This window comes from Manis javanica, chromosome 14, assembly GCF_040802235.1.
Source record: "Manis javanica isolate MJ-LG chromosome 14, MJ_LKY, whole genome shotgun sequence".
NCBI lineage: Eukaryota > Metazoa > Chordata > Mammalia > Pholidota > Manidae > Manis > Manis javanica.
This window is the reverse complement of record NC_133169.1, coordinates 11,172,822-11,199,934: the sequence shown is the minus strand read 5'-3', so window position 1 is coordinate 11,199,934 and position 27,113 is coordinate 11,172,822. Positions and strand designations below refer to the sequence as shown.

Sequence of the window (27,113 nt, the reverse complement as noted above, 5' to 3'; positions counted from 1 at the left end):
GCATCTATCTGATGAAACACATATAACAAAAGAGTCTGGTAGATCTGTATAGGATTTGTAATGATCTTTCAGACACACTGGTAAGTAGAACAGAAGATACGGTATACACTTATTTTTGTTAAAATGGAGAAAAGAAAATATGCTTATACACGGAAATTTCTAGGAGGACTCAAGAAACTCTAGTAATAGTGTGAGTCTGAGGAGGGAAACGGGAAATCTGGGGCAGAAATGAGCCTTTTCATTGCATACTTTCTCAGTTGGCCTGAAAGATTTTCTATGTACATACATATTCCTTATCAGTTAAAAAAAATTACAAAGGAGCTTGCTTCCTGGAAGAGTGACTGTTCTCAAGATGGATGATCTAATGTCTTCAAGGAGGCCACCGAGACAGGGCTAGCCCCTCCCGTCATTCACAGCTGGCGTACACCTCCTCTCCCTGGGTGACAGGCCGCCCCCACCCTGCACCGCACGGCTGCAGCTGGGGCTGGAACACTCACTTGGGCTCGTGAGGAGGTCCGGACTGGTCAACCAACTTGAACTCGGCAGCAAAGCCGTGGGAGCGGGCATACTCCAACAGGCCACCCACGGGGTTGGTGTTCAGGTATCTGACAAGCTCGCCAATCCTCCGGACTTTGTTGGGCATCACAGATTCCAAGTTATCAAATGATTCCGCATTCGTGCTTCCGGGCTGAAGGAGAATTAGCCAAGGAGGAACCATAAGCGCCTAGGGAAACTCTGAGGGACTCATGGGTAATCCCAAGCTGCTCAGTTGCTAGAAATGGCCTGTGTCTCTTGAGCAGGAAAACGGCCCCACCTGGTTATCAGAAGGCGTCGCGTTGGTGGCCTCTCCGTGCAGGGCCTTCATGGCTTCCTCTGCAGCCATCTGCTTTGCCACCTTCTTGCTGGGCGCACTCACCGTGGGGAAAGTGTGGTTTCCCATTGCAACACAGTACTGGAACCTGACAGGAGAGGAAAGCAGCAGGATTAAAATGGTTTTGATTAGAGAGATCTACCTAACCTTTGTCAGGTTGTCATCCTTGACGACTTGTCATTTCCTCGCACACATCACCTCTGTGCCTTGGCTCACGCTGTCACTTCTGCCTTGAAGGGCCGGTGCCTTTTGCCCTCCTCCTGCCCCCAGTCTCTCTCAGCCTGGCTGACCCCTAGTCCACATTTAAGCAGCAACCTAGTTTCACCTCCTCCGGGAACCCTTCTCTTGACCATGTAAGTCTGCAGAGCCTCAGAGCAGAGAGCTTCTCAGGTACGCCCAGGTCTTGTACCAGTTAGTCCCACCACCAGTAACCTCCGAGCCGTGTATCTCCCTAGTGCTTGGTCCCTGCGTGGCCCTTCGAATTCCTAATCCCAGATTCTCTGCTCCACAAGCAGCAACCATGCCCTCAGGGCCCCCCATGTTCCACACTGAAAACAGGAGTGGCTGCTCAATGAGATAACGTGCCATCTCTGTGGAGGCAAGGAGGAAAATGTATCTCTCTCTCTCTCTCTTTTTTTTTTTTTTTTTTTGAGAAAACCTCAGCAGAGATACATGATACAAGAGATGTACTTGGGGTCATGGGCAGGGCCTTCTCTGGATAGGAGGCGGAATTCACAGGAGCTCCCCAACTTGTGCACACACTCAAGCAAGGTAGTGACGGGGTTCTTCCCAGAAAAGAAGGATGTTGCTGACGGGGTGGTAAGCTGGGACTCTGCGGTCTGGAGGAAATGAGACAAAAACAAGAAAAACTAAGAAAACACTGGCTAGTCCACTGGAGCAGAGGGGATGGGGATGAGTGAAGCTCTTTTGGGCAACTACACGTCAGGGAATGGTTTCCGAAGGAAGAGGGCTGCAGGATTTTCTGGGCATTGCAGGAAAGGGTGAGTGATTTAAATGTTTTGGGTCTCATTTCTCATCTGCCAAGAGAGGAGATTGGACTCGATAATCTTTTAAGGGCTCTTTCAACTGTAACTGAAATTCTGGTAAGTCCAGTTCGGTTGGGAGAGGGGCAAGGAGAGGAGCTGGGTGTGGGCGGAGGAAAGGTAGGCTGGTGAGGGGGGCGAGGGGGAAGAGCCGGAAGCGGACTCGGAGACACAGAATCCAAGGCTGAGGCTGGGGCTGCTTTAGGAGGACCAGTGACAATCGTCACACTTCACGGACATGGAAGGTGACCGATCTCCCAGAGGGCAGGACGCCTACCTTCTCGGATTCTTTCTCTGTGGGGTAGTAGTATGACTCTTCGGGTCTTCCACTGTCCTTGGCTTTAGCTTCCTCAAGCAGAACTGTCATGGCCTTCATAGCGGCATCCTGCTTGGCCACTTTCTTGCTGCCAGCTTCAGCTGGGGGAAACTCTCGGCCACTGATGACAACTTGGAATTTAAATCTTGATGGAAAGTGATTAGATGTGTGAACACTAGTCTAGGCCATCCCTTCTGCCCTCTCCAAAGAGATCTTCACCCTGAAATTTCCTGCTACGCTAAGGGGCTTTTTGACTCGTGGAGAAGACGGAGGGTAGGCCAATGGACTCCTGTCCCTTTGGAGGCTCGGCCTGTCCCAACTTTTTGGAAACAAAGCAGCCAGTGACTCTCTCCCCATAGCTCATTAGAGCAAACACAGCCACAGGCGATGTACCACTACCTCAGGGGAAACCCACTATATCTCAGCGATGAATTAAAGTCTGTACCAAAAATGATGAGCTAAAATCACTATTACAGTCTTGTTAGCAACCAAAAAGCCTTCACCCTAAAGCAACTATGGTAGACTGGCTACCTCAAGGCAGTTCCTAAAGAAAGCAAAAGCTTCTCACAGCGCAATCTCACTGTCCCCAGACATCTACAGGGATCAGACACCTGCCACTTCTCAGGCCCTATTCTTGTCCCCAATCTATCCTCCGAGATACATCATTCTTATTGTTTGTTTCGAGTCACTCTACAGCTCTATTTGTCTGAAGCTTGGGATGAAAGGCGTTTCTCCTTGTTATATAGAGAACCGAAAAGCATTTGTCCTAGGCCTGTGGACTTAGCTTAGACCTCCTTTGTTCAAGCCTTCAAATTTGTTCAGCTCTTTGCTCAATCTGGGATTTTGTTTAGAAAAGTAGGTCAAATTTCTTATTTCCTGGGTCTTCTGAAATATTTGAACATGACATCAATGTTTCTTATAGCTGGAGTCCAAAAAAAGGTTAACCACAGAGTCCACTGCTGGGGTTCTGGGGAGGGGGATGGAGGGAAGAGGAAGAGAAGGACGGCCATCCGGTCTCTACCCCCCACAGATACAAACCAGTCCTGGCTCTGCCAGTTTTTGGACAGACGCACCCCCTTTCCTTAGCAGCTCTCCTGCAAGGCCATCTCAGTGTCATTAAGACGGTTAAGACAAGGAACAGGGGACACAGCTGGGCATCCCCACCCTTAGAAACCAATCTATGGTAAATATAAAGGTTAGTGTAATTCTCTTCCATCCTCACTGGCACGCTCTTTGGCTGCGGTGTGCAGCCATTTACTTCAGTGGTTCCAGCTCTCTGCTAGGCCCTTTCAGCAGCTCCTTCTGGGCCCACCTGTTTTCCTCAATTTGTCCACTGGCCTGCAGGAGCCTATGGTGCAGGGCCTGGCCAGCTGTCTGAGGCAATTCTGATTTCACAGCTTAGGAGCAGCAGCAAGTGCTAGCCCACCCATGTGTGCAGAGGAGGTGTGTAGAATTAGAACCACCACCTGCAACAGGCAGGCAGCCATGCAAGCTCTACGCCATCCTTTCCCTAAAGGAGCTGAGCAAAAGGGGGTTTGGACCTGCTGCTGCTTAGCAGCACAACCCACCCTTCCTGTGTGTGTGCAGCCTGCCCCAACCCACCTGTTTCTGTACCTCTCTGGGGAACTTCACTTAGGGAAAGGGGGATGGCACATGGAGGGGATGGGAAGGGAGTCCAGTCTTTATTACTTGGCTTTAGGAGGCAGGCATGAAAGCTAATCATCTCCAAAGAAGCTTCATTTTGGCCAACAGGGTCAACCTCCCCCTTGCTCAGCCAAGATTCTGGCTGGTCCAAGGTCTACACTCCCTGCTCAAGATCTGAAGGCAGGGCCAACAAGGGTGATTTAGCCAAAAGGTGGAAAGGAAGAGGGAAAAGACAGGGGCCACCAAGAGTCATGAGACTGCGCACGAGTCAGCCGAGACGGCGTCAGGAGTAAGAGCACCTGACCCCAGCCCTGGTCAGGTACAATTCCTGGGTGGTCTCTTACCGAGGTTCATGGGGTGGTCCACTCTGCTCTATCAGGTTGAACTCACAGGTCTGACTAGCGAACTGAGCATACTCTAACAGCCCGCTGATGGGGTTCTTCAGCTGGCACTCTGTCAGTTTCTTGTAGGGTGAACACCGTGGCAAGCCATGACTGTAGAAGGAGGGCATCTCCATGATGGCTCGGAACTCACCTGGTGCTGCGTGGATACTATTCAAGTCATCTGGGATGTCATCAGTGGCCCACTGGCCATTTTCAAAGTCAACATACCCTGTTTTTGAGGGGCCATTGTCATGAACAGGTGGTTTCAGTTTCATTGGTTCTGGTGTGGCCTCTTGCCGACTTTCTGACTTCACGACAGGGGAAGGTTCCTGCCCATTCTCCACTTTTTCCATGGTTACGGCACTGGCTGAGGCATCTGGGCCGGGTAGGTCACAGGTAGGGGGCTCTGTGTTTCTCTTGGTCTCTGGAAGAGCAGCTGTAGTGGTTTCCGAAACACTGTGTGTATTTCTCTTGATTTGTAGCCGCTCTCGCTTCTTGTCAGTCAAATACCATATGGGAGGGGTTGTCCCTTGCCTGTAGACATCCCCCTGCCTTTCCAAGGCGATCAGCACGGCATTTACATCTCGGGCCTTGGTAAGGCCTATATTTTTTGCCAAGTTCAGGGCAGAGGAATTGATTACTTTAAACAGATAGTCGCAGATTTTCTCCTTAATCTCAGCCATGTCAAAAGGATCTTCCAAGCCAGGTGTGGGGCTTTCGTATTCAGTTTCCAAACTGGGGTCTGAGTTGGCAGTTTCCTGGCTGTGACTCTGTGCTCTTGCTACTTGGCAGGGCTGGTTCCAAGCCTGAACCGAGACCGCAATTCTCCACAAAGGGGGCGTTCCTGCCTCCTGATGTAGCTTGCCCTTCTTTGCCAGAGAGTACAGAATTCGATTGACCTCCTTCTTTGGGGCTCTGAGCTTCCCAGCCAGATCATGTGCTGTGGTGGCCTTCCCTTCCCCAAGCTCCTGCAGGAGCTCTAAGATCTTCTGTTCCTGATCCTGGCTGATATTCAGAGCCTGGAACCAGGAGGAAAGCCTATCAACACCTCTCCATGGCAGACTCCTGCCACGTGGGGAAGGATGCTGGAGCCCTCTCCGGAGCACCTGATCTCCGAGAGGCAGACTCCTGGGGACACCCCCGATCTCCAGTTGCCTGCTTCTGGCAGGTGGTCTTGGAAACCTTGGCAAGAGTTCAGGGAGGAACAGCGGCAGTGAGGGTGTCTGCTTTCCAATTACGGGCGCTTCTGGGAGCTGCCCCGTGAGAAACTGTATTTGCTGGAGCTGGAAACTATCTGGCCCGGGCTGCTGCTGGTGTCTGAGCTGGCTGTACTCATAGCCTGGAACTGGATGGGGCGGTATCTGTGGCAGGAACACCCCTGCAGAACAGGAAGATGGGAAAGAAAGTGAACTGGGACTGCAGTGGTGAGCAGTGCCTAGGTCGGGGTGGGCTGCGCCTGATTCCTGATGGGCTCAGAAGGTGAGTGAGACGTGGGCTTGTGACCCCAGCGCACAGGTACTGCCTGGGGACTACCCAAGGGCAGAGGCAGGGCACAGGAGGCAAACCACACAGCTCCCGCAGGCCCAAGGGGGCTCTGAATCCCCAGCAGAGCCTCACCAGCAACTTAGCTCATTTGTTTCCTTCTGAAAGAATTTTAGGGAGTTGAGAATGAATCTTTCCACTCATCAAAAAAAACTACCCTTTTAAAATCAGAAAAATTAGCAGATAGATGTTATTTTGTTTTAAAAACAAACAAAAACAGAATAACCTCAAAACACTAAGGGAGTCAGGGGACAAGGGAGAAGACTGCAGCACAGCCTCCTTGCCTCTGAATCTGTCGCTTGGAGGGCTGGCCCAGACAGAAAAGCGCGTGTGGACCGGACGAGCCGGAACCCCAGTCCTCCAAGGCCGTAACGGGGAGGGGCAGCAGGACCTCCCCAATTCATCTGCTTGCCACCGTCTTCAGGAGGGCCGGGATGCTTTTCGGGGAGCTGAATGGTTTCCTAAGAGAAAAGCCCCATCATCCTCATACTTCAGGGTGCTGCCCGGGCTAGCAAGGGCCACTGGGCACTTTACCCAAACCACCCAGGCTCACCTGGGTGTGTGGAGCTGGCAGGGTTGATTCCTGGACACCCTGTGCCCCATCCTCCTACGCTCCTTTAGCTACCTGCCAACAGCTGCTTCCATGTCCTCCAGAACCCTGTGCTACAGGGAACAAGCTACCCTGAATCTCACATACTGCCACGCAGCTGTCACCCCGGGCCACCACACACACACCCTGCTCACCATCTCTTCCCACTGCTATTCACTGGAGGAGGGTGTGGAGGCAGGAAGAACTTAAGGGACCGAGGGTAGGGGGTGTCAATAAATACCTTGCTGCCTTTCCCTGGAGCTTGTGGGTGGGAGGGGGTGGCATCTAGCAACAATGTTCCCCCCCATGCTTGTCCCCTTGTCTGATTCTCCTGAAGGCTTGGTCGGGGACCTGTAGGCAGCTGTGCCCCTTTCTTCAGCAACTTGAGCCTTCTACATCCCCAGACCCCGTTACAATTAGGGGATTTGAGCACTTCTGGTACCCTAGCCCTGGAGCTCCTTAATGTCCCTCCCAATGCCTGCCACCTCTACCTTTCAGCCACGGCCAGCTTGCCTGGATGCTCACTATCTCCTGTTGCTCTACCCGGGCCACCACCAAACCTCAAACCATGGCAGTCTTTTCCAGCTGTTGAGCAAACTCACTGTAAAGGGCCTGATGGGTCTTTGATTGCAGCACAAAAGCAGCCACACGCTAGATGTAAAACTTCATTTACAAAAACAGGTGGAGGATTGCTCTTGGCCTGTGCGCTGTAGTTTGCCAACTCCTGCTCTTTTCCGATGGCAACTTCCCTGTTTCTATAGCTTCCACTCCTCACTCTTGGGGAAACTGCTGCTCAAGTGACCCACTGTTGCTGTGGGTCAGCCACTCTCCAGTCTTCCCCATCTGGCTTCACACACCTCCTCATTCAGCCTGGATCTCACGGTCAGCTCCCTTCTCCACCAAGGCCCACTGTCCCCTTTCCCTGTTCCAAGCTCCCAAATGGTGCAGAAGGAAGCTGGCTCACGTGAATGGGGCCGAATAAATTCTTCCTTTCAAACTTGTTAGGCTGAACTGCTATTTGGTGGTTGGTCAATTCAGTTCCTCCCTCTCTTCTGTAAAGATCCCTTCCCACGGTTCAGTGACACAGTACCAAAGGCCTCCTCTCACCTTTTTCCTCTCTGTCCCCATCCCTTTCTTCTACCCCTTACATGTAACTGGCTCCCCAGGTTTTATCTAGGGGCCTCTACTTCCTTTCCCAGGTTGAGTGCATCCACTTTCCCAATCTAAACTAGCTCTCTTAAGAAACAGCGTTCAAATCTATTATCTCCAGCCACCACCTTGTGCTGGAGCTTAAGACTTGAATTTTCAAAAGCCTAGACAATCCATCCAATTAGATATACTGCCATTACGTCAAACGCCACATATTCCAAACCAAATTATCTTTCCCCTCAACCCAGCCCCATCTCCCAGTGTTCTTGTTACTGTTAATTGCATCATTCTCCTCTTAGTTGTTAAGGCTTAGAAACCTGAGTCTTTATGGCCTGCCTGCCTTCTTCCCTTGTCTCCCACATCTAACCAGGCAGTTGGCAAGTCCTATCTTGTCTATCACCTTTGTATTTTCTCCTCGATGTGTCTTTTCCCAGTTCCAGCCCCTTATTTACCTCTTACCTGGGCTACCTTAATCTTTCCACCCCCCTACATTCCGATCCAACACGCTTGCTTTTCCCTCTGTTGCCCCTTTACAACTCTGACCCCTTTCTTAGAGACCTCCTCTTCAGATTTCTTCGACTTTTACCTCCCCCAGCCCACGGAAGTTTCCTCTCCTTAAATTCCTCCCACTCAGCACCCGATGCACCACTTACTCTACCTTTTATCATAGCTACTCGTTGTTTCTTTTTTTTTTTCTGTACAGTTTTTTATTTTCCACATATAGAGAAAACATTTAGGTTTCAATTCTTTTCCCAAATCAAATGTTAATTACATGTACAACTGTTCTGTAATTTACTGATGCGGTATTACATTCATTCATTCATTCATTTATTATTTTGGTATCATTAATCTACAATTACATGAAGGACATTATGTGTACTAGGCTCCCCCCTTCACCAAGTCCCCCCCACGTACCCCTTCACAGTCACTGTCCATCAGCATAGTAAGATGCTGTAAAATCACTACTTGTCTTCTCTGTGTTGCACAGCCCTCCCCGTGCCCCCCCACACTATACATGCTAATAATAGTTGTTTCTTAATGGGACACATAGATTGTAGTGTACGTGAAAGGTGATTAACAATATTAAGTGGCTCAGAAATTATACTCGACTCTCCATTCCCAATATTCCCTATGTAACATTGATGGGGGCTGGGTGGCACAGCAGACTCCACAGGAACCTCTGGGAGACAAGAACTGTTATCTCTGATCTTTGCGTCCCCAACACCTAAGATAGCACCTGGCACAAAGCTGACCCTCAACCAGTTATTTGTTGAATGACTGCATGAACAAGACACCCCAGGCATGCAATCCCATCTCCTTTTTCTACACACAACCCCACCCCCCACCCCCAACCATACTCCAGGGGCCAAGGTGTATGTGGGTACAGAGAATGTGTGACTGACTCACAGAGCTAAACTATGGGAATTTTAGGGGATTTCTGATTAGTGCTTTGAGTGACCTTGGTAAAAGAACTTTGTTTCAAAGTGACTAGGGCCAGTCCCTAGTTAAAAGCGCTCTAGATTTAAACTGCTACTTCTTGGTCGAAATCTGCAAAATATTTGAATGTCCATCTGTAGAAAAGGAACTGAATACATTATGGCATTCATGCTATGGAATGGTATTCACAGTTAAATGTGTTACAGTCTATTTGTATTCAACAGAAGAAAATTTGGGAATGACATAAAAGTTAAATTAACAACAAAAAACCCCACCAGTATGGGTGGTGTGCATGTGTGCACGCAGTAGAACAGAGAAAAGAAAGGATCCATGAATGCTTTCACAAGAGTTATTTTAGTTAAAGATTAGAGGGAGATTACTGATTTTTTTCTTTATATCCCCTTAAGTCCCCTAAAAGTCAAGGCAAGCCAAGCCAAACCCCACCTGAGAACAGCCATTTGGAGAACAGAATAAGGGCAAGAAAGTGGGAATCCAACCCATGGACTACTCAGCATCTCTGCTGGCCCACCTCCTACCTACTACTATGCAGACTACGTAACAAGCCACTTAATATTCACTGCCATACATTTCACTTTCATCTTCTAGTCTCCTGTATTTAGGAATAAGAGATGAGCCCACACCTATTACCACCTGGGCTTCACAGGGTAATGTATTGGTGTGTGTAAAGAAATGCTTTTTCTTCAAGTCTGTCCCTAATCCTTTTAAAAAAGGGATATATGTATATATATAACCCCCAGAAGTTTTCCACTTTCTCAGGAAGTTTTCTCATGCACTTTGCAATCAGCTCCTTATCCCACACCCAGCCCTTAGCAACCACCAATCTATTTCCTGTTCCTTTAGCTTTGTTTTTTCCAGAATGTGACATAAATGGTCTCCTAAGTATGGAATCTTTTCAGTCTAGCTTCTGTAGCTTAGCATAACGAGGCTGAAATTCATCCATGCTGGTGTGTCAGTAGCTCCTTTCTTTTGCTGACCAGCAGGGTGCCATTATATGAATGAACCCCAATTTATCTCATCACCTGTTGAGGGACATGTGGGTCTTTCCAGTTTTTGGCAATAAAGAATAAAGCTGCCAGTATAAACTTTCCCCTACAGGTTAAGAAGGGCTATTTTTCATTTCCTAAAGCTGTCAGTGGAAAGGGTATAGAGAGAAGGTTGCTAGAGGTAAAGCATGTTGTCCAAGAGGCATAAATGGGGTGAGGGAGCAGCAGCAACGGGGGCCTAGCAGAAAGGGGGGCTTGGCCTTGACTGGGGCGCAGGCCTTGCTACGCAGAGGGGGGTGCATTTCCCCACAAGTCGTCTTCCCCACACCACTCGGCACTGAGTGTTAATTAGCATGATAGAAATTCCTCGAAGAGTAATTCTTTTTCGCAAGAAAACACACACACACACACACACACACACACACACACACACACTCTCTCTCTCTCTCTCTCTCCCTCTCCCTCTCCCTCTTTCACAGTGAGGGACGTCGCAGACTAAAACAGGAGCGCGTGTGGGGTGCTGGCGGAGCCCAAGGCGAGCAAGCTCCGCGTACAGTAGGCTCGGGGCCGCGGCTTACCTGCCTCCGGCCCAAGGCGCCCCCGAGCCATGTCCCTGCGCGGGCGACCCTCCCGGAGGCGGCCCCTCCCCACGGCCCGGCCTCCCCGTCGCGGACACCGGGGCGCCTCGGTAGCGGGGTCAGGTGGCACCCCCTGCGGCGGGCGAGCTGGGTGCAACGGCTCCGTCTCACTTTCGTTTCTGCAGAAGGACTTCCCCTCGGAAGGGGAGGCTGCGGGGCGGGGCCGAGCCGGGGAGGGGCGCTCCGGCGGGTCACCAGTCTAACCCTCCCTCCCGCGCAGGCGATCTCGCCTAGATACTTTCTTTAGGAAAGCAGCTAAAATTGAGCTCATAATTCCCCTCACAGGCCTTCCCAGGAATACGGGGGATGAAGGCAAAGGACAACAAAGACGCAGCGCTCCGGACAAACAGCCTGGGGCTGCCCTCTGTCCCCCAGGTCGCTCCCGGAAGTCCTGTGTCCCCGTGTGGATGACATGGGGGCAGAGCTCTCCAAATGACTGAGCTCCCCGCTCTGGGCTGTTTCCTAGCAAGTCGGAAACTGGCCTGAACATACAAAGCAGGACAACCGTACAGCAACCGAACAATTTAGGATCTACATCAAAAACCATCCTATACCACCATTCCTCCAGCCAGGCGGGGTTAAACACTTCACATGCATTACCTCCATCTTCACAGCAGCTCTATCAGGTGGACATTATTCCCAAATTACAGGTATAGAAACTGAGGTTTGACTAAAGCCCTAGGGCTGCTAAATCCAGGTCTCTGCGGAAATCTCGGTCTTCACCACCACTGCACACACTCGTTACACCACGGCATCCCCCAGGATAATTTGTGGTATCTATAGGGGAAAATCCAATTGATTTCATCATCAGGCTTATACACTTGCTCTCTTTTGTTCAAGGTATCTAGGAAAACATTGAACAGATCAATTATAGTTAACAATAGCCAACCCCCCTGTGAGAAATTTCTTATTGTGTGTTTAACCTTGACGTTATCCCCATTGCTTGTGAGATTTACAAGGCGGTCCTTCCCGGCACTGTCTCTAGCTCATGCCCTTTCTCTGCCATCCTCTCGCTGTGTGCATCCTCGGTGTCAGTCACCCCCAATGGCACAGTTCTAGGCAGTGTGCTTTTTCCTTCCCTTCTGTGCTTTTGCACATTCTGTTCCTTGGCTTAGAATGTACTTCCTCCACTGTTTGCGGTGAAATAGACTTTCAAGATCTGCTTCAAATATTACCTCCTAGGAAAGCCTTACCCCTCTCCAGGAGGGGGAGTGGATGCAATTCATGGTTCCATATTTTGTACTTCTCTGTTACTCAGCACTTAACCCTCCTAAAGCACTCTCACCATCCTCTGAAAACGCCTCATTCAATCACTGAAGAGAACTTCATAAGCACTTAACATGTGCCAGATACTGTGTTAAGTGCTGAGAACAGGACAAAAGTAAAGAGCCCCATGGATCAGCTAATAGTCAGCCTGGTGGGGAAGACGGACACTCAATAGTCATCACGATGTTGTGAGAATTACTTGCTTATGTCTGCCTTTAGAGCTGTAAAGTCTTCTGGGGTCCACGAAGCTGTGTCATACATCTCCACATTCCCCCTCATAGTGACCTTCAGAGAACTGATTAGCTGACTGAATAATTGATGGCTCCGTAGAAAAAACAATGGGCAAACAGTGGCATAGGAACTTCACAAGAGGAAATCTTAAGTATTGATAAACATATGAAATGGTGCTCTATCTTATAACAGGGAAATGCATAGTAAAGCCGGTGAGCTACTGCCCATCCACCAGACAGGCAACATTAACCATCTGATCAGACCAGGTGGGAGCAAGGATACAGAGCAACGCCTGGTTACCACAGGAAACCAGTTTACCATAATCTAGGCAAGGAGTGAATACACACTCCCTACAATCTGACAATTACACACAAGTACAAGTTCATAGTTGCATTATTCCTAATAGCTCCCAACCTGGAAATAATCCAAATGTCCATCAAAAGTATAATAGGTAAATGGTGGCATATGCCTATGATAAAATACTATACAGCAACAAATAGGAAAGAACTATAACTACATGCATCGAGGTGGATAATTCTCTAAATGTGTTATTTAGTGAAAGAAGCCACATACATACTATGTGGTTCTGCTTATGTAATGTCCCAAACCAGGCAAAGCCAAACTACAGTATGCACTGCATGAAGACAGGGTGGGGGTTACCTCAGGGAGGAAGGAAGGGGTGTGTGACTGGGAAGGAGTATTCTGAGTGCGGATAAATTTCTTGATTCTTGACTTGGGTGAAGGTTACATATATGGCTGCCTTCCAGTAATTCATTAAGTTATACACTTATGCTTTGTGCACATTTCTGTATTTATGTGCTATACTTCACAATTTTAAAAGACTCTTCCTGTAGCAATTCCAGACTATCTTCCCATCTTCTATCTCCCATTTAAGTAAAATGAATTATGTCTTACCTCTGCTTTCTTGCCTTCTGGCTAAACAATCCCAAAGCCTTTAACACTTCTACAAGAATGGTCCAGAAAAGCCTTAATCACTGCTACTGTGCAGGGGAGGCTGTACCGCTGCTGCCCTCATCCCTTTTAATCTAATATAGGATGTAGTGGTGAAGCAGAAAGAGGAAATGGATTTCCTAAACAGAGGGTCAGTTTATGCCTTGAAAGAACAACTGCTCTTGTCATTTAATCTTAGCAGCTCATGTAACTGCAGACAGTCTTATTCATAAATGTTTCGTCTCCTCCCCTCAGTAACTGTTCCAGCTCCCAGAGGGTTTTGAGGCAGTGATGTAAACCTTTGTGCCATTCTATTGTAGGGATTTGACAAGTTGGATGAAACTCTTTAAAAAACTAACCAAAGTAACAGGTTGACAGCAGAAAATTCCAGAAAAGACAGACAAGCAAATACAGTCAAAATGACCCCAATCTTCTGTTCTTAATTCACAGGTGCCCACCCTTCCCACATTTTCCCTGTGTGTACAGGCACCACGAACACCTAGGTGCTCCCTTCCTAATGCAGGTGCTCACCTCCTGGGGGGCCTGTGTCTGCTGCCTGGCTGTGAAGTAACCCCAAAGGCAAATCCTCCTGTGTACATACCACCTAAGGGTATTTGCTAACAATTCCCTTAATGATTAAGAGTTACCGTCAAAAAATAAGGTGTGCATAAAAATGCCCTTCACTCAGCATTCTTGAAAGCCTGGCTTCCACATAACACTGCCAAGCTCCAGCCCCACATGCGCCTTGCTGGGCTTGGATCTGACCAGTTATGGGCAACGATGCATTATCATCTGGGCTACTAAGTTGGTTGTAGTTTCCAATCCCTGCTATTCTTGCTTTTTAACTATAAATCACTATCAGTCTGGCTCTGTAATGATTAATTTGGCTTGTTGTGAATCTTCTGTTTAACCTTACTGCGTGCAGGAATGCATATTTGCAACAACAGTCTTTTTATCTATCATTTCCTATAACCAGACTTCACTGCGCATATGGGCTACATCCAGTTGGATCATCCATCTCCCTACTGGAAAGCAGATGTCTGCAAACTCCTTCAGTATTTGCTCATAAGTGATACTCGACAGAAATGTACTGCCTGTAAATGTATGCTATTTAACTTGCAACCTATTATCCAACAAAGTAACAAATTACTAAGTTATTTTTAAGTACCGGGGCATTATTTTAGAACAGGATATTCACCCTAAATGAACTCATGTTCTTAACTCCTAGGAAATACGTGATAAGCAGTTCATAGATTTTCCAGGCACAAATTAATTGCCCTCCTTTTTTTGTTGTTTCTTTTCAATTCTTTATCATTGGGTTTTTGTATTTCACTCAAACAGCTAATGCCACATCAACATATTTTTTAAAATTCTCAGTCTTCCCACAATAACTGCACTGGCTTGGATAGCCTATAATGCTTTCTGTAGACAGAACAGTGAGTCGCCTAACTGGCTGAGTGTTCCACAGCTGTATTATGCTCATGTATAGTCTATAGATGTTCAGAACTAGACTGGATTTTGAAGTTACAAGAAAATAAGAGATGACTGAGATACTCCCAGAAGAAACAGAGGTCTCCAAAAATGGCTAAGTGCCTGAACCCAGTCAAAATTATCTTGTAAAGGAAATAAAAGTAGCATTTATGAACTATAGATGCCAGGCACTGTGATAGTAGGTTCATTTATTAAAGGTGTAATATTAGTAATAATGTCAGAACAGTAGTAATAATAATGGCTAACAAGCCTGGGCTGAATATTTTACATGTAAGTTTGCACAGTCAAGGTGTATTTAGTCTCCTAATGAACCTGCAAGATGATACTATACAACTTGTGGTTTTATGCATTGAGTCCTGACACCCTTAAACTGCCTCTCCTCTGTTAGATCAGTCTGTCAGTTCATCCCTGACTTCTAGCTTTGGCGCTGGCCAGCACAGAGAGGTTCAGCTACTGGCCCACTTCTGGGTTCCACTGAGTCAGGATCCAAAGGGGGGACCTTCCCTCACTCTTGCCTACTCTTCCTTTTCTTCCCTGTGACTGAACCTGTGAATAGCTGGGCTCAATCCCAGCTTTCTGCAAGGGCAATGTCCCCATCTCCATGGCTTATAGGAAGCAGAGGGGAACAAGCATAGCCCCATTGCAGGCAAGCGTGTAGGCCACCTCTGCCCCTGAGTTCTGCAGTATTTCCTGGGGATCTCACCAACAGCCAAATGCAGAAAGCCAATTTGCCAAATAGCCAAATCCCTGAATGACGAATTTATTAAACAACAAATATGCTGACTTTACTTTTTTCTTTACGCTCTCTAGTCTTAATTGACCAGTTTTTATTCTGTCTTCGTAACAGAATTAGAGGAAATGTATGTTGCCTAACTCCCTGTTGCTGTAGAGCTGGAGACCAGGGGACAGCGGGAGGGGGTGAGGTTGAGGGGCTCTTACAGAACTGACTTTCAGTGGACTGATTTTCTGGGACTGACCGACAGCCATTTCCAGATGCTAAGGTGTTCATTCCAAAGGGAATGAATAAGGCTTTGCTCTTCCTAACACACACCTTTAAGAGCATTTCTTGCAGCACTGACAACTTCACAAAAATTTCCACCTACAGAGAAGAAGGTAGGTGAAGATGGAGCAGAGAGAGATTTGAAGACGTTGGCCTTTACGACTGGAATGATGCGACCACAAGTCAAGCAATGCAGGCAGCCACCAGAAGCTGGAGGAGGCTAGGAATGATTCTCACCTGGAGCTTCTGGAGGGGGCACAGACCTGCAACACCTCGCTTTTGGCTCAGGGATACTGATTTCAGATGTCTGGTCTCCTAAACTGTGAAAGAATAAATTTCTGTTGTTTTAAGCCATCAGATATGTGGTGTTTTTTTACTGCGGCTTTAGGAAAATAGTGTACCATCCTTGACAGGCAGTCCAAACCAGGGGGCTCCAAGCACAGAACCAGCACAGATCTTGCTTTGCAGGCAGGGATTCCTGCACTGGGGCTCTCCAAAGAAAAAGGCTGACGCACACCAGCTGCCACAGATGACACGTACAGCCACAATTTCCACTTTTTAGTTAAACTTAACAGTATAGCATTCTCCTTACTGTCCAGCAGAATTAGGGCCTTTCGTTTTATTTGGGGGGGGGGAAGGATTATTTCTTTAATATAACAAAGACTGTCTATCATAAACCAACACCAGTCAAGGAATATGACTGGATATAAGAGAAATATACAAAACACAACAGCCTCCTTATATAGGGGGAAAATACCATATTCTTAATAGCAAATAAAAGACTGAAAAAAGGAAACAGAAACATCTAGGAATAATCTTAAGAAATATAAGAGCCTACATGCAGTAAAGTACAGAACTCTGCTGAAGAAGGTATATTTTTCATAGGATACACCAGCCCCAAATGTGACGGCAAGGTTATGAATGCCAATTAGTGCCACATTAAAAACAGCTTACTGCAAATTCTAATGAGCCTAGGGGCAGTAAGGAGTGAATACCTGACAAAATTATTAAAAAGATGACTACTATACTAATTAAGTCAAGGCAGTACTGGTATAATACAAGAATGGAGTTGCAGACTAACAACAGAACCACACTCCCCTGGACAGGCCCTAGCGTGTGAGCCGATTCAGGTGCACGAGAGGAAGCCACAAGCAGCAGAGAAGGGAAGAAGGGCTAGTCCACACACAGAGCTCAGCCCACTGGTTGGCTTTTTAGAAAAAAAAATTTAGAGCCATGCCTTGTATTAATAAACCAAAATAAATTACAAATGGAAGTATTTTAAATAAAAATAACACTAAAAAAATTAGTATGACTTGACCTCTTGCATAGCAATGGAGGACAACACAAAGGAGAAGGCTGATCGGTATCTGTCACTGGAGGTAAATTTTTGTATTTCAAAAAAGTGACATGATGTTTGAAAATGTTTGCAGTAAAGTTTAAAAAAAAACATGTATTAATAAAAAAATGAAAATGGAATCACAGTTACAACACACAGGCAGGGCACAGTATATTTATATAAAAGCCCACATACTTCGTAAGATAGCATATGCACACACTGTGCCCACTGGGGCCAGCACTGGGGTTATTTTTTAATCCTCACAACCACTTCATGAGAGAGGTACACTATTATTTTTCTGATAGTACAGAAGAGGAACTGAGGCAGACCGAAGCCGTAGAGGTTGTTTGAAGTAGCATAGCTGATTGGCAGAGACGGGATTCAGACTCAGGCACTTCGGCGCCAGAGCGGGTGCTCTTGGCTATTAACACTAAGCTGCCTCTGCTAAAACTAGTCAATAAAAAAGGTAATTCACAAAAAAGTAAGTACAAATGCCTGTCAAATATTTGGGAAAATATTCAATCACACTTAGAGTTAAGGACATGAATATGTAATATGATTTACATTTTCATTCACAAAATTAGTAATTAAAATGGTGAAATTACTCCATGCTAGTCGGGGACTCCAAGGCTACCTTCATTACCTTCTAATCTTAGACTCTAGGAATCCACTCTGGCCTCTTACAAAATATTCTCAAATATGATTAGGTAACCACCTCCGTTCTTAAACCCACTGCTACCCACTACTCTTTGGATAAAGGCCCAAGTCCATAACAAGGTCTGGAGTATGCCCACTCCCTGGCCAAGCCTACCCCAACCAGACTTCACAAAAGGCACCTTCCATTCTGTTCACCCAAAAGCCACACAGTACTCTTGCAGCCTTACAAAAGCCAAGTCATACAGTTTCTCCTCTAGTCTTGTCCCTATGCTAGAGGCAGAGGCATATAAAGTTTACAGTACCCATAATCCTACGAAGCTTGCTTCATAATCCTTATCAGTAGTTGCAGTTACACATTTGCATGATCATTTGATTAATCATGTCTTCTCTCCTGAGCAGTACAAGTCTTGCACCCCCATGATTCAGCACATTGGCTCTAGAAGGTACTCAACAGATATCTGTCAAATGAATATACATCAATGATTGAATGAAGAAAGAGGATGGAGAAAAAGGAAAAATGAGGAAAGGAGAAACAGACACTCTCATATCAGTGTTAAAACTAAACCAATGGGTTCAACTGTTCACAAAGCAATTAGACAGCATGTGTCCAAAGTCTTAAATAAGTTCATAGCTTCAGCTATGAGTCAACAAGCATTAATAGCAATAATGTAATCCTATTATGAAATAGTTATTGTTAATAAATGTAATTAATAATGCAAGAATAAAAATTTACCTTTATTTTGGAAGGCAAACTGGAAGATAATTTGAAATGTATTACAAAAATATTTGTACACTAGGCATTGTTCATGATAGCAGAAAACTGAAAATAGCTTTAATGTCCAAAATTGAAAACATGGTTAAGCAGATGCTGATATAGTCCTAAATTATATAACACATGAAAATAGTACTTACAAACTTAATTCCATGGAAGAGGTTTAGTAAACTTCTTAGTAAACATAAGTAAAAAGAACATAAAATTGTAAATAGAGAAAGTTTCCAGCTTTGAAAAACAACATGCCTAAGTGGCAGACAGCGCTGACCACCTACCTTAGAACTATGCTTTCTTCTCTGAGAAGGCCTGATTCTGTACACTTTTCTCTCAGAAGGCCAGGCTCCTTCCCCAGACCCAGAGGGAGGATCATGATTAGCCTAATAACCTGATCTTGGTAATTCCATTTCTCTTGTCAGTGATACAATTCTAGCCAAGGAAACACAAAAAGCAATCTGTCAGGGGCTTTCTGTGACAAAGGTTCCTTGCTGTAAATAAGTGATACCCCGAGGATGGCAGAGTGGAGGGCTGGGACACTACTGAGTATCTTAATCAACCTACCCTGGAATAACCAACACAGCATGACACAGAAGACACCAAAATGTTAATAGTGATGTCTGAGAGGTAGGGTTACCAGTGATTCTATTCACTTGAATATTTTTCTACAGTTTTCAAGTTTTCTATAACAAAGCATCCATCACCCTCAGTAGGGTGAAGTTAATAACAACAAAAAGAACACCAATAAATATGTATTGCATGAAACTTGTCCTTAAGAAGCTCACAGTCTAGCAAATGGGAACAGCCATATAGATAAATGATTAAAATGCTATGTGATAAAACTGCAATGAGATACCACTTCACAAGCCATCAGAATGGCAAAAAAAAAAAAAAAACACGAGAAAACTTACAATATCTAATGTTGGTAGGAGTGTAAAATGGTACAACCACTTTGGAAAACTGGCCATTTCTTCTAAGGCTAAACTTCTAAGGCTAAACGCTCCTGGGTACTTACCAAGGAAAATGGAAAGAAATGGCCAAACAAAGACATATGTAAGGATGTTCACAGAACGAGGGGTCAGGAGAAGGGGAAAGAGGGAGTTGTTATTTAATGGATATAGAGTTTCAGATTTGCAATATGGAAAAATTCTGGAGATGTTGCATAATGTGAATATACCTAACACTACTGAACTGTACACTTAAAAATGGCTTAAGACGGTAAATTTCATGCCATGTATTTTTTTATCACACACACACAAAACAAAGAAAAAAAAGAAAAAAAGGATGTTCACAGAGCTTTATTCTTAATAGCCCCAAACTGGAAACAAATCAAATGATGAATGAATAAACAATGATGTATATTCACACAGAGGACACTGACAGAATGCAACATGGGTGAACCTCACTGAAAGAAGCCACACACAGAAGCACATGTTGTATAACTCCATTTATATGAAATTTTAGAACAGGCAAAACTAATCAGTCATGGTAGACATAAACAATAAATAGAACAGTGGTGTCTTCGCAGACAATGGTGACTAGAAGGGGGCAAAAGGGAACTTTCTGGGGTGATGGAAATGTTTTATTTTCTTGATTTGGATGGTGAATAAAAGAGATATATATTTGTCAAAATTCATGGAATGGCACACATGTGCTGTTAATTATATATAATATTATCTCAATAAAAATGTCTTAAGGCCACAGTGGGATAAGGGAACTGGAAGGGGCTAAATTCATCATGTTGGCTACACACTGAGAAGCTGTTAGCTGAACAAGAGTACTTCCTTAAACCAGCGCAAGAGCCACAGAAAAACACCACTTCATGCCACAATTTATGGAAGTACTAAGAATGTTCAAATTATGAGAATTATGCATATATCTGAATCTCAGTTTTGTGGAACAAGCTTTGAGATTCTGATAAATAAATTTAAAAAGGAATATATATGATACATACACTAATGTAAACATCTTTAAAACAAAACATAAACCTTTATCTAATTCTGATTTTATTTAAAACATTATACAGTATTTTCATCAGGTATCTTGTTAAAATCTGAAATAGAACTGAGTATTAGCTTTTTAAAGTAATATGTCAAAATGTACACCATAAATTACTACACTACAGAATGAGGAAAAAACATTTTAAGGTTTACAAGCAGAGGAAGAAATAAAAAAGAACAAAATGTATCTACAGAAGAACGAAAAGCTGGTTATGTATGTTTAATGGCAAAACCCAAATTAGGTGGCAAACAATGAACTGGAAAAGTATTCACAGCAAATGAAATTTTTTTGTTTTGCATAATCAATACATACTAATTTTTTTTGAGAATTTGCATAATTTATAAAAAAACTTCAACATAAGCAAGTAAACAAAATATTAACTGAGAATTTAAAAAATGGAAATAAAAACGGTTAATAAACAGATGCAAAGACTTCAAACTTAATCATAACAAGAAAATGCAAATTAAAACAAGAAACCATTTTTCAATTTAGCCAAGAGTTTCGTTTTTAGTTAAAATACCCAGTGGCAGAGAGGGCCGGGTGACAGAGGCACAGTGAAGTGGGGGTAAACAATAAATAGCCCTCTTGGGCAAGTCTGTTTGTATAAGAAATACTTTTTCATGTTAAAAGAAGAAACAAAAAGGGCATTCTCCCCCACCCTCTTTTTCTTGTTGGGGAGTGAGTGGGTCTTGGGGTAGGGTTGCTGGAAGATGAGGCCCAACAGTAAACAGGAAGACAGACTTGCTCTGCAGGGGCCTGGACACAGGTTTGGGCTCTTCCTGGGAGAGGGCCGAACACTAACACTGGAGCAACTCCGTCCTGGAGGACGAAGGGCTGCAGGTTCCCCTCCAGCTCTGCCACGGCCCCAGGGAGGGTGGCTTTGCTCCAGGGGCAGAGCGCATGCAGCAGGAGCACCTTGAGGACAGTTACTGCAAACAAGGTGCAGACCAGCAGGTGGAACGTGGCTGCATTTGAGTGAAAACCAAACAACACGGTAAGATACATATAATATACATATTTTTTGTACATGAAAAAATTTTACTTTATTTAACAGCTATGACTGTAAAATCCTAAGAAGAGGAGAGGAAGGAGACACACATCAAGCTATTTTGCTCTATCTCTGGAAGGTGGGATGAGCTGGATGGAAAGGGGTCTCATTTCTTTTATACATTTCTAGTTGGTATTTTTTAAGCCTTTCTTGAGTGTTTTGGTATTTAAAAAGAAGTTTTAAAGTTCACAACCCTTGATCCCAAGACTCTAGTCAAAGAATGATTTTTATTTATAAAGTACTTAGAACTGTGCCTTGCACCTTGTAAATGCTCAACTAAGTGTTTTAAAAATAAATACTCCAAGGAAAACGACTCAAACTATGGGAATATACAACCTTTCCTAGTTCAGAAAGGTTTGCGGGGTCTGCAACATCTCATAGGGTTTCTCCCTGGGGCCTGACCCTTAGCCTCTAGAGGCGCAAGGAAGAGAGGGTCTGCCTTTTTGGGATGGACCCACAGTACTTGAGTTTACAGCCAAGGACAGGGAGAACTGCAGCTATCATGCAGATTGGAATCCTCATCAACATGATACCAGCATTTTCTTCCTGTGGGTAGATTTCTTTCATTCATTTAATAAATATTTATTAAGCACATACAACATATCAGGCACTGTCCTTGGTTCTAGAGATACAGCTGTAAGCAAAACAAAAATTCTTTCCCTTATTTTAAGGAAGTTGATGTACTAATGAGGAGAGCCAGGCAACAAACAAAGAAATATACAATGTTGCTTGGCTGTAAATGCTATGAAGAAAAAAAATGACAGCTAAGATAAGGATACGAAGCAAAGAGGCCTGGCACAGAGAGAAGGGGGAGGTGGGGCTAACTCCCTGATGGAGGTCAAGTCAAGGAAGGTTTCTGGGAGAAGCATGACCTGGCTCCAAAAGGAAGTCCTGTGAAGCAGCAGGGAATGGCAACCACAACAAGCTGATGCAAAGGCGTGGACGACGGGATAGAGCACACGTGATGAATGCCACACTGAATAGCAACGTGTGATGGACAAACAAAACCAGGTGGATTCATCTCAGACTCTGGAAGGGCCTTCAAGAAGTGGGAAACGACTGCACTTACATTTCTGTGCTCGTGGTAGTCATCTGCTCTTTTTGCCTGCCTAGTACCTCTGCACTCCCCTGCCCGTGAGGTTAGAGAGGAGCAATTTACTCCTTCATCCCAGGAGTGGCCTGTGAGACAGACCTGTCCCGTCATGGTATTCCTACGTCCTTATCCACAATGATTAGCTTACAATGCTTGAAGAAGGCTGTGAGGTCATAGGCTTGGGGCTGCCAGTAGTCAGCTAGTACAATATGTGTAGAGAAAGCAGCAGGAGAGAAGGAGAGAATGAGGACAATTAACAAAAAGAAGAAAAAAGGCAGGGCCAAAAGTCCTCATGACATCGTATCTGCCTCATGATCCGGCCATGCCTGAAGCTTATCTTTGGATGTCCTAAATGATCAAAGGGCAGAAAAACCTTTTTTTGCTTAAGTTAGTTTACACTGGGTTTCTACTATTTGCAACTATATAATTATATACCCTCTTTTTGGGAAAGCGCTTCACGGTGTGTGTGGTGATGGTGGAATACAGAGGAAAGGGAGGATAAATTATGTCAGCGGGCTTTTTGCATAAAGTTTTTTTTAAATTGAAGTGTAGATGATGGACAATATTAGTTTCAGGTATACAACATAGTGATTCAACATTTATATACAGTATGAAGTGATCACCACAATAAATCTCGCTAACATCTGTCACCATACAAAATTGTTACAATATTACTAACTACATTCCCTATGCTGTGCATTGCATTCCCATGTCTTATTTATTTTATAACTGGAAGTTTGTACCTTTGAATCCCCTTCACGTATTTTGACTATCCTCCCACCCCCTTCCTCTCTGGCAACCACCAGATTGTTCTCTGTAAGTCTGTTTCTGTTTGGTAGATTCAACATGTAAGTGAAAACATATAGTATTTGTCTTTCTCCGTCTTACTTAATTCAGTTAACAATAATATCCTCCAGATCCACCATTAAGTTTGGTAGAGATGGTAAAACAGGTGACTTCAGGGCATCTGGGAGGGGACAGAAGCAACAGTAACAGCTCCTTGGGTGGAGGAATGAGGTGTGTGTACATCCAGTCTGTAAGTATGGGTCATATAAGCACTGTAAGTTCCTATAATAATCCACTCCATAGCCCTAATTCATCTTAAAGCAGAGAGCCAACACCAATGCTGATCCAAAACACCAAGAATATCATCTGTTTAAAACCAGTTCACAATTCCCACATTAATGCACATCAGTCACAGATCTTTCCCAAATGTTTAATTTTGTGACAAACTAGTATCTTGAACTCTTTATCCTTGGTACCAGACAATCATCTAGTGTTTTCCAGAAACCTTAACTCAGGCAGCTGGACCCATTAGGGTCCAAGTCTGACAGAAGTTGAAACAAAACACACTGCTGTATCTCAAGAGATCACTACAGATGCCCCAAAGCTCAGATCCTGTTGAAAACTCTAATCAGTTGGTCACAGGCAATAATACCAATCTTGGTCTGAAACACAGCTTTGAATCTTTAAATCCATGAAATCAGAAAGCTCTTCATATTATACTGTGTTATACTATAAAAATAGCTAAAGGGAGGTTTTGCGTATTAAACAATAGGTCTCCTTCTGGTAGAAATAACAATACCTCAGGATTTTTTCTTCTTTCCACAGGCATTCGCCAAATACTACTGTGTGCCCACAAGCCCTTCCTTTTTCTCTGGGTAAAAAGGCCAAATCTTGGTTCACATCTGGATAATACTGGGTAAAATGTAAAATAGAAGATAATTTATCACTGGACAGTTGGAGATGTTATTCTTGCAGCAAGCACTGGCCCTCTCTAAGATCTGCTTATGCCTCCCTTTCCCCGCTAAACTAGGTTCATGCTGCCAGGGCTCCAGTCACTGAGAAATAACAAGACCCAAATCCCACATAGCCTAAGGGCATGGGTTCACGTTCAGCTGTGCCATTAACTACTGTCAGGATCTTGGCCAAGACTCACCATCCACATCTGTAAACTGGAATAATACTGCACTGGGTTGCTAGAGGGATTAAATAAACAGTATATGTAAATTGGTACAGTGTTAGGCACATAGCAAGTGCTCAATAAGGAGCAGCTGTAATTAATAAAGTGAGGCCTTTTTTCCAATTCTAAAATTTTATGAGTTCTCAGTAGAGAGGTTATGGGTTTTGAGAGTCCCCCTCCCACCCCACCCTCCAAGTCTGCTTTATCATATCTGACAGATTAGCAAATATCCAAAATAGCAAAAAGTTCCCCTGCTTCTTAAACTGCTGTACCAATGGGATACCTTCAGCAAGAGAGCAAGTTCAAGTGCCTGGGTGCCATGTCCTTACCAACAATAGCTAGACATTTCAAATTCTGACAACAACGGCTGCAAGGTTGATAAACTTATCCTCATTTTGTAGATAAGGCCAAGTCGGAGTAGAGATGTTAAATAACTCACTCAGTGTTACAAAGCTGGTAAATGGCAGACCTGACTCCAAAGTTCACGTTCCTTTCCATTCTATTTCTCTGCCTTGCATACGGCAAGCACTCAACTGTTTGTTAAATAATGAAAAAGATATCCGAGGATCTTTGAAACAATGTCAACAATCCTTCTTTGGTAAAGACAGAAGTTGGCATTATCACTCACAATAGGTCTCCTTCTGGTAGAAATAACAATACCTCAGGATTTTTTCTTCTTTCCACAGGCATTCACCAAAATACCTACTGTGTGCCCAAGAGCCCTTCCTTTTTCTCTGGGTGAGAAATTGCTCCACGATTTGATGCTCCTGTGTTCTCTGCTCCCAATGACCTGCTCTAACAATCTGGCCTCCCAGCCACTGAGTAGGCCTGTGTGTGCAAGTCTCTCTTAGCGGTTTAGACTCCGCTCCCTCAGCTAACCGCAAGCTGGATTCCCCCACACTGCATTTAAAATCCAATGGCAGGCATCCCTTTTTGAAAGGCAAGATTCCCAAACTCTGACATCGCCACGAAACACCTGAGGCAGGCTTACCCTCTCGTGGGGCCAAAGGATCAAGCCAAGCAGATGAAGGACGGGGTGGTGACGCAACCAGGCCTCCTGCACCAGGGCCAGACCGAGGCGGCGCGCGGCGGCCGTGACCCCGCAGTGGGCTCTCCACCGTGGCCGCCTACGCCTGCCCGTCTAAGACACGCCAAGGGCGCCGGCTGTTAGCCCAGGGAGGAGGCGCCGGCCTCTGCGGGCAGGGCGAGGAGGCGCGGGGTTGGCCGCGTCCCGGGCGCCTCTCCCTCCAGGCTCCCTCCGCGGCGACGGAGTTGCGAGAGGGAAACAAGCGCCTTGGTACCCAGCTGCCGGGCTCCGGCTGGCACGAGCGCCCGAGCATCCGCGCGCAGCCTCCGCCACCCCCACGGCGCACGCACGCACACCGGCGCCCGGCGAGGAGGCCCAGCCCGGCGCTGCCCCCGCGCGCCGCGTCCCTGCGCGCGGGGCGGTCACCCTCCGAGCCCCCGGGAGCCCCCGCGCTGCCCCTTCCCAGAGCCCGGGACTGGAGAGGTGGCGCAAGCCGGGCGTTCTGGTCCGGGAACGTGACGGCGGAGAAAGCAAAAGCCTCTTACCGGGTGCTGTAATTCTCCGGGACGCAGCCCGACAACAGTGACTGCCACTGCCACCGGGACACCAGGGGCTGCCACTGCCGCTGGGACCTTCCCTCCCCCGCCCTCCCCCACCACGTAGCCCTCTCTGCCTTCAGTCGGGAATCAATGGCCCGGTCGCGGATTGGTGACATCATGGGCGCGCCAGGCGTGGGAGGAAGCACCACGTGATTCCCCCCTCTTTTGTTATCGTCCTGGTTAAGCTGAGTTTTCGTTGCTGTCCCCCTGGGGTCTTTTACTGACCTGCTACTGGGCAGCGTTGTGGGCACGGCGGGGTGTAGCTACTTGGGTTTGGCATGTTGCATTTTTGCTCATGGCCTTGATTAGACCCGGTCATTCATAATGTAGGGGGGGCAGAAGGCCTGAGGCTATGTGGATATCATCTTTTATTTTTAAAAAGTGGACCTCAAGTACACGGAATTAGTTAATAATGCACTATAATCAGTGATTCTTGGATGGCCTATTTATTTTAAATATGATATAGTGAACACCCCCAATAACTCTTCACCTTACCATCCCATCCCAAGACCTAAAATATTACCAATAACTTTCATCTACTTATAAGTGGTCCCCATCCTTTACCACAGCCTCCCCATCAGAAGCAACCTCCATCTTGATGATTTGTGTTGACACACTCTTTACCTTGTTTTAAACTCTTCACATTTATATGCACAATTAAGCAATATATTTGTGTGTGTACACTATGTGAGTATACCCTAGTTGATTTTGAACTTTCATCTAGTGCTCTGGACTTTAATTGGCATACACATGTTGCTAAGTGTCTTAATCCATTTAGGCTGTTCTAACAAAATACCACAGATATATAAACAACAGAAATTTATTTCTCATGGCTCTAGAGGCTGGATGTCAGGGTGCCCACACGGTTTTCTTCCTGGTAGTGGACTTCTTACATGGCAGAAAGCACTAGGGATTGCTGAGGGGTCTCTTTTATAGGAACACTGATCCCATTCATGAAGGCTCCACCTTCATGACCTAAGCACCTCTCCAAAACCCCATCTCCTCATACCATCACATTGGGCATTGGGATTTCAACATAAACATTTTGGGGGACACAAACATTCAGAC

General features: G+C 45.5%; 1 protein-coding gene across 6 annotated transcripts in view; it reads right to left on the bottom strand.

Annotated features, from left to right (window-relative positions):
- Window positions 1-25,544, bottom strand: part of ADAR (adenosine deaminase RNA specific) — a 38,768-nt gene extending 13,224 nt beyond the window's left edge. For 2 of the 6 annotated variants that reach the window (XM_073222024.1, XM_073222026.1), the window contains exons 1-6: window positions 10,557-10,770; window positions 4,219-5,635; window positions 2,192-2,375; window positions 1,562-1,710; window positions 815-959; window positions 498-688 (exon numbers count right to left, since the gene is read on the bottom strand). In XM_073222024.1, the coding sequence (XP_073078125.1) occupies window positions 498-688; window positions 815-959; window positions 1,562-1,710; window positions 2,192-2,375; window positions 4,219-5,635; window positions 10,557-10,587 (2,117 nt within the window). In that variant the 5' untranslated portion in view covers window positions 10,588-10,770. Of the gene's footprint in view, window positions 1-497; window positions 689-814; window positions 960-1,561; window positions 1,711-2,191; window positions 2,376-4,218; window positions 5,636-10,556; window positions 10,771-25,410 lie in introns of those variants that run through there. The other 4 variants (XM_073222027.1, XM_073222029.1, XM_073222025.1 and 1 more) reach the window with 4 other exon arrangements.
- Window positions 25,545-27,113: the final 1,569 nt, after the last annotated feature.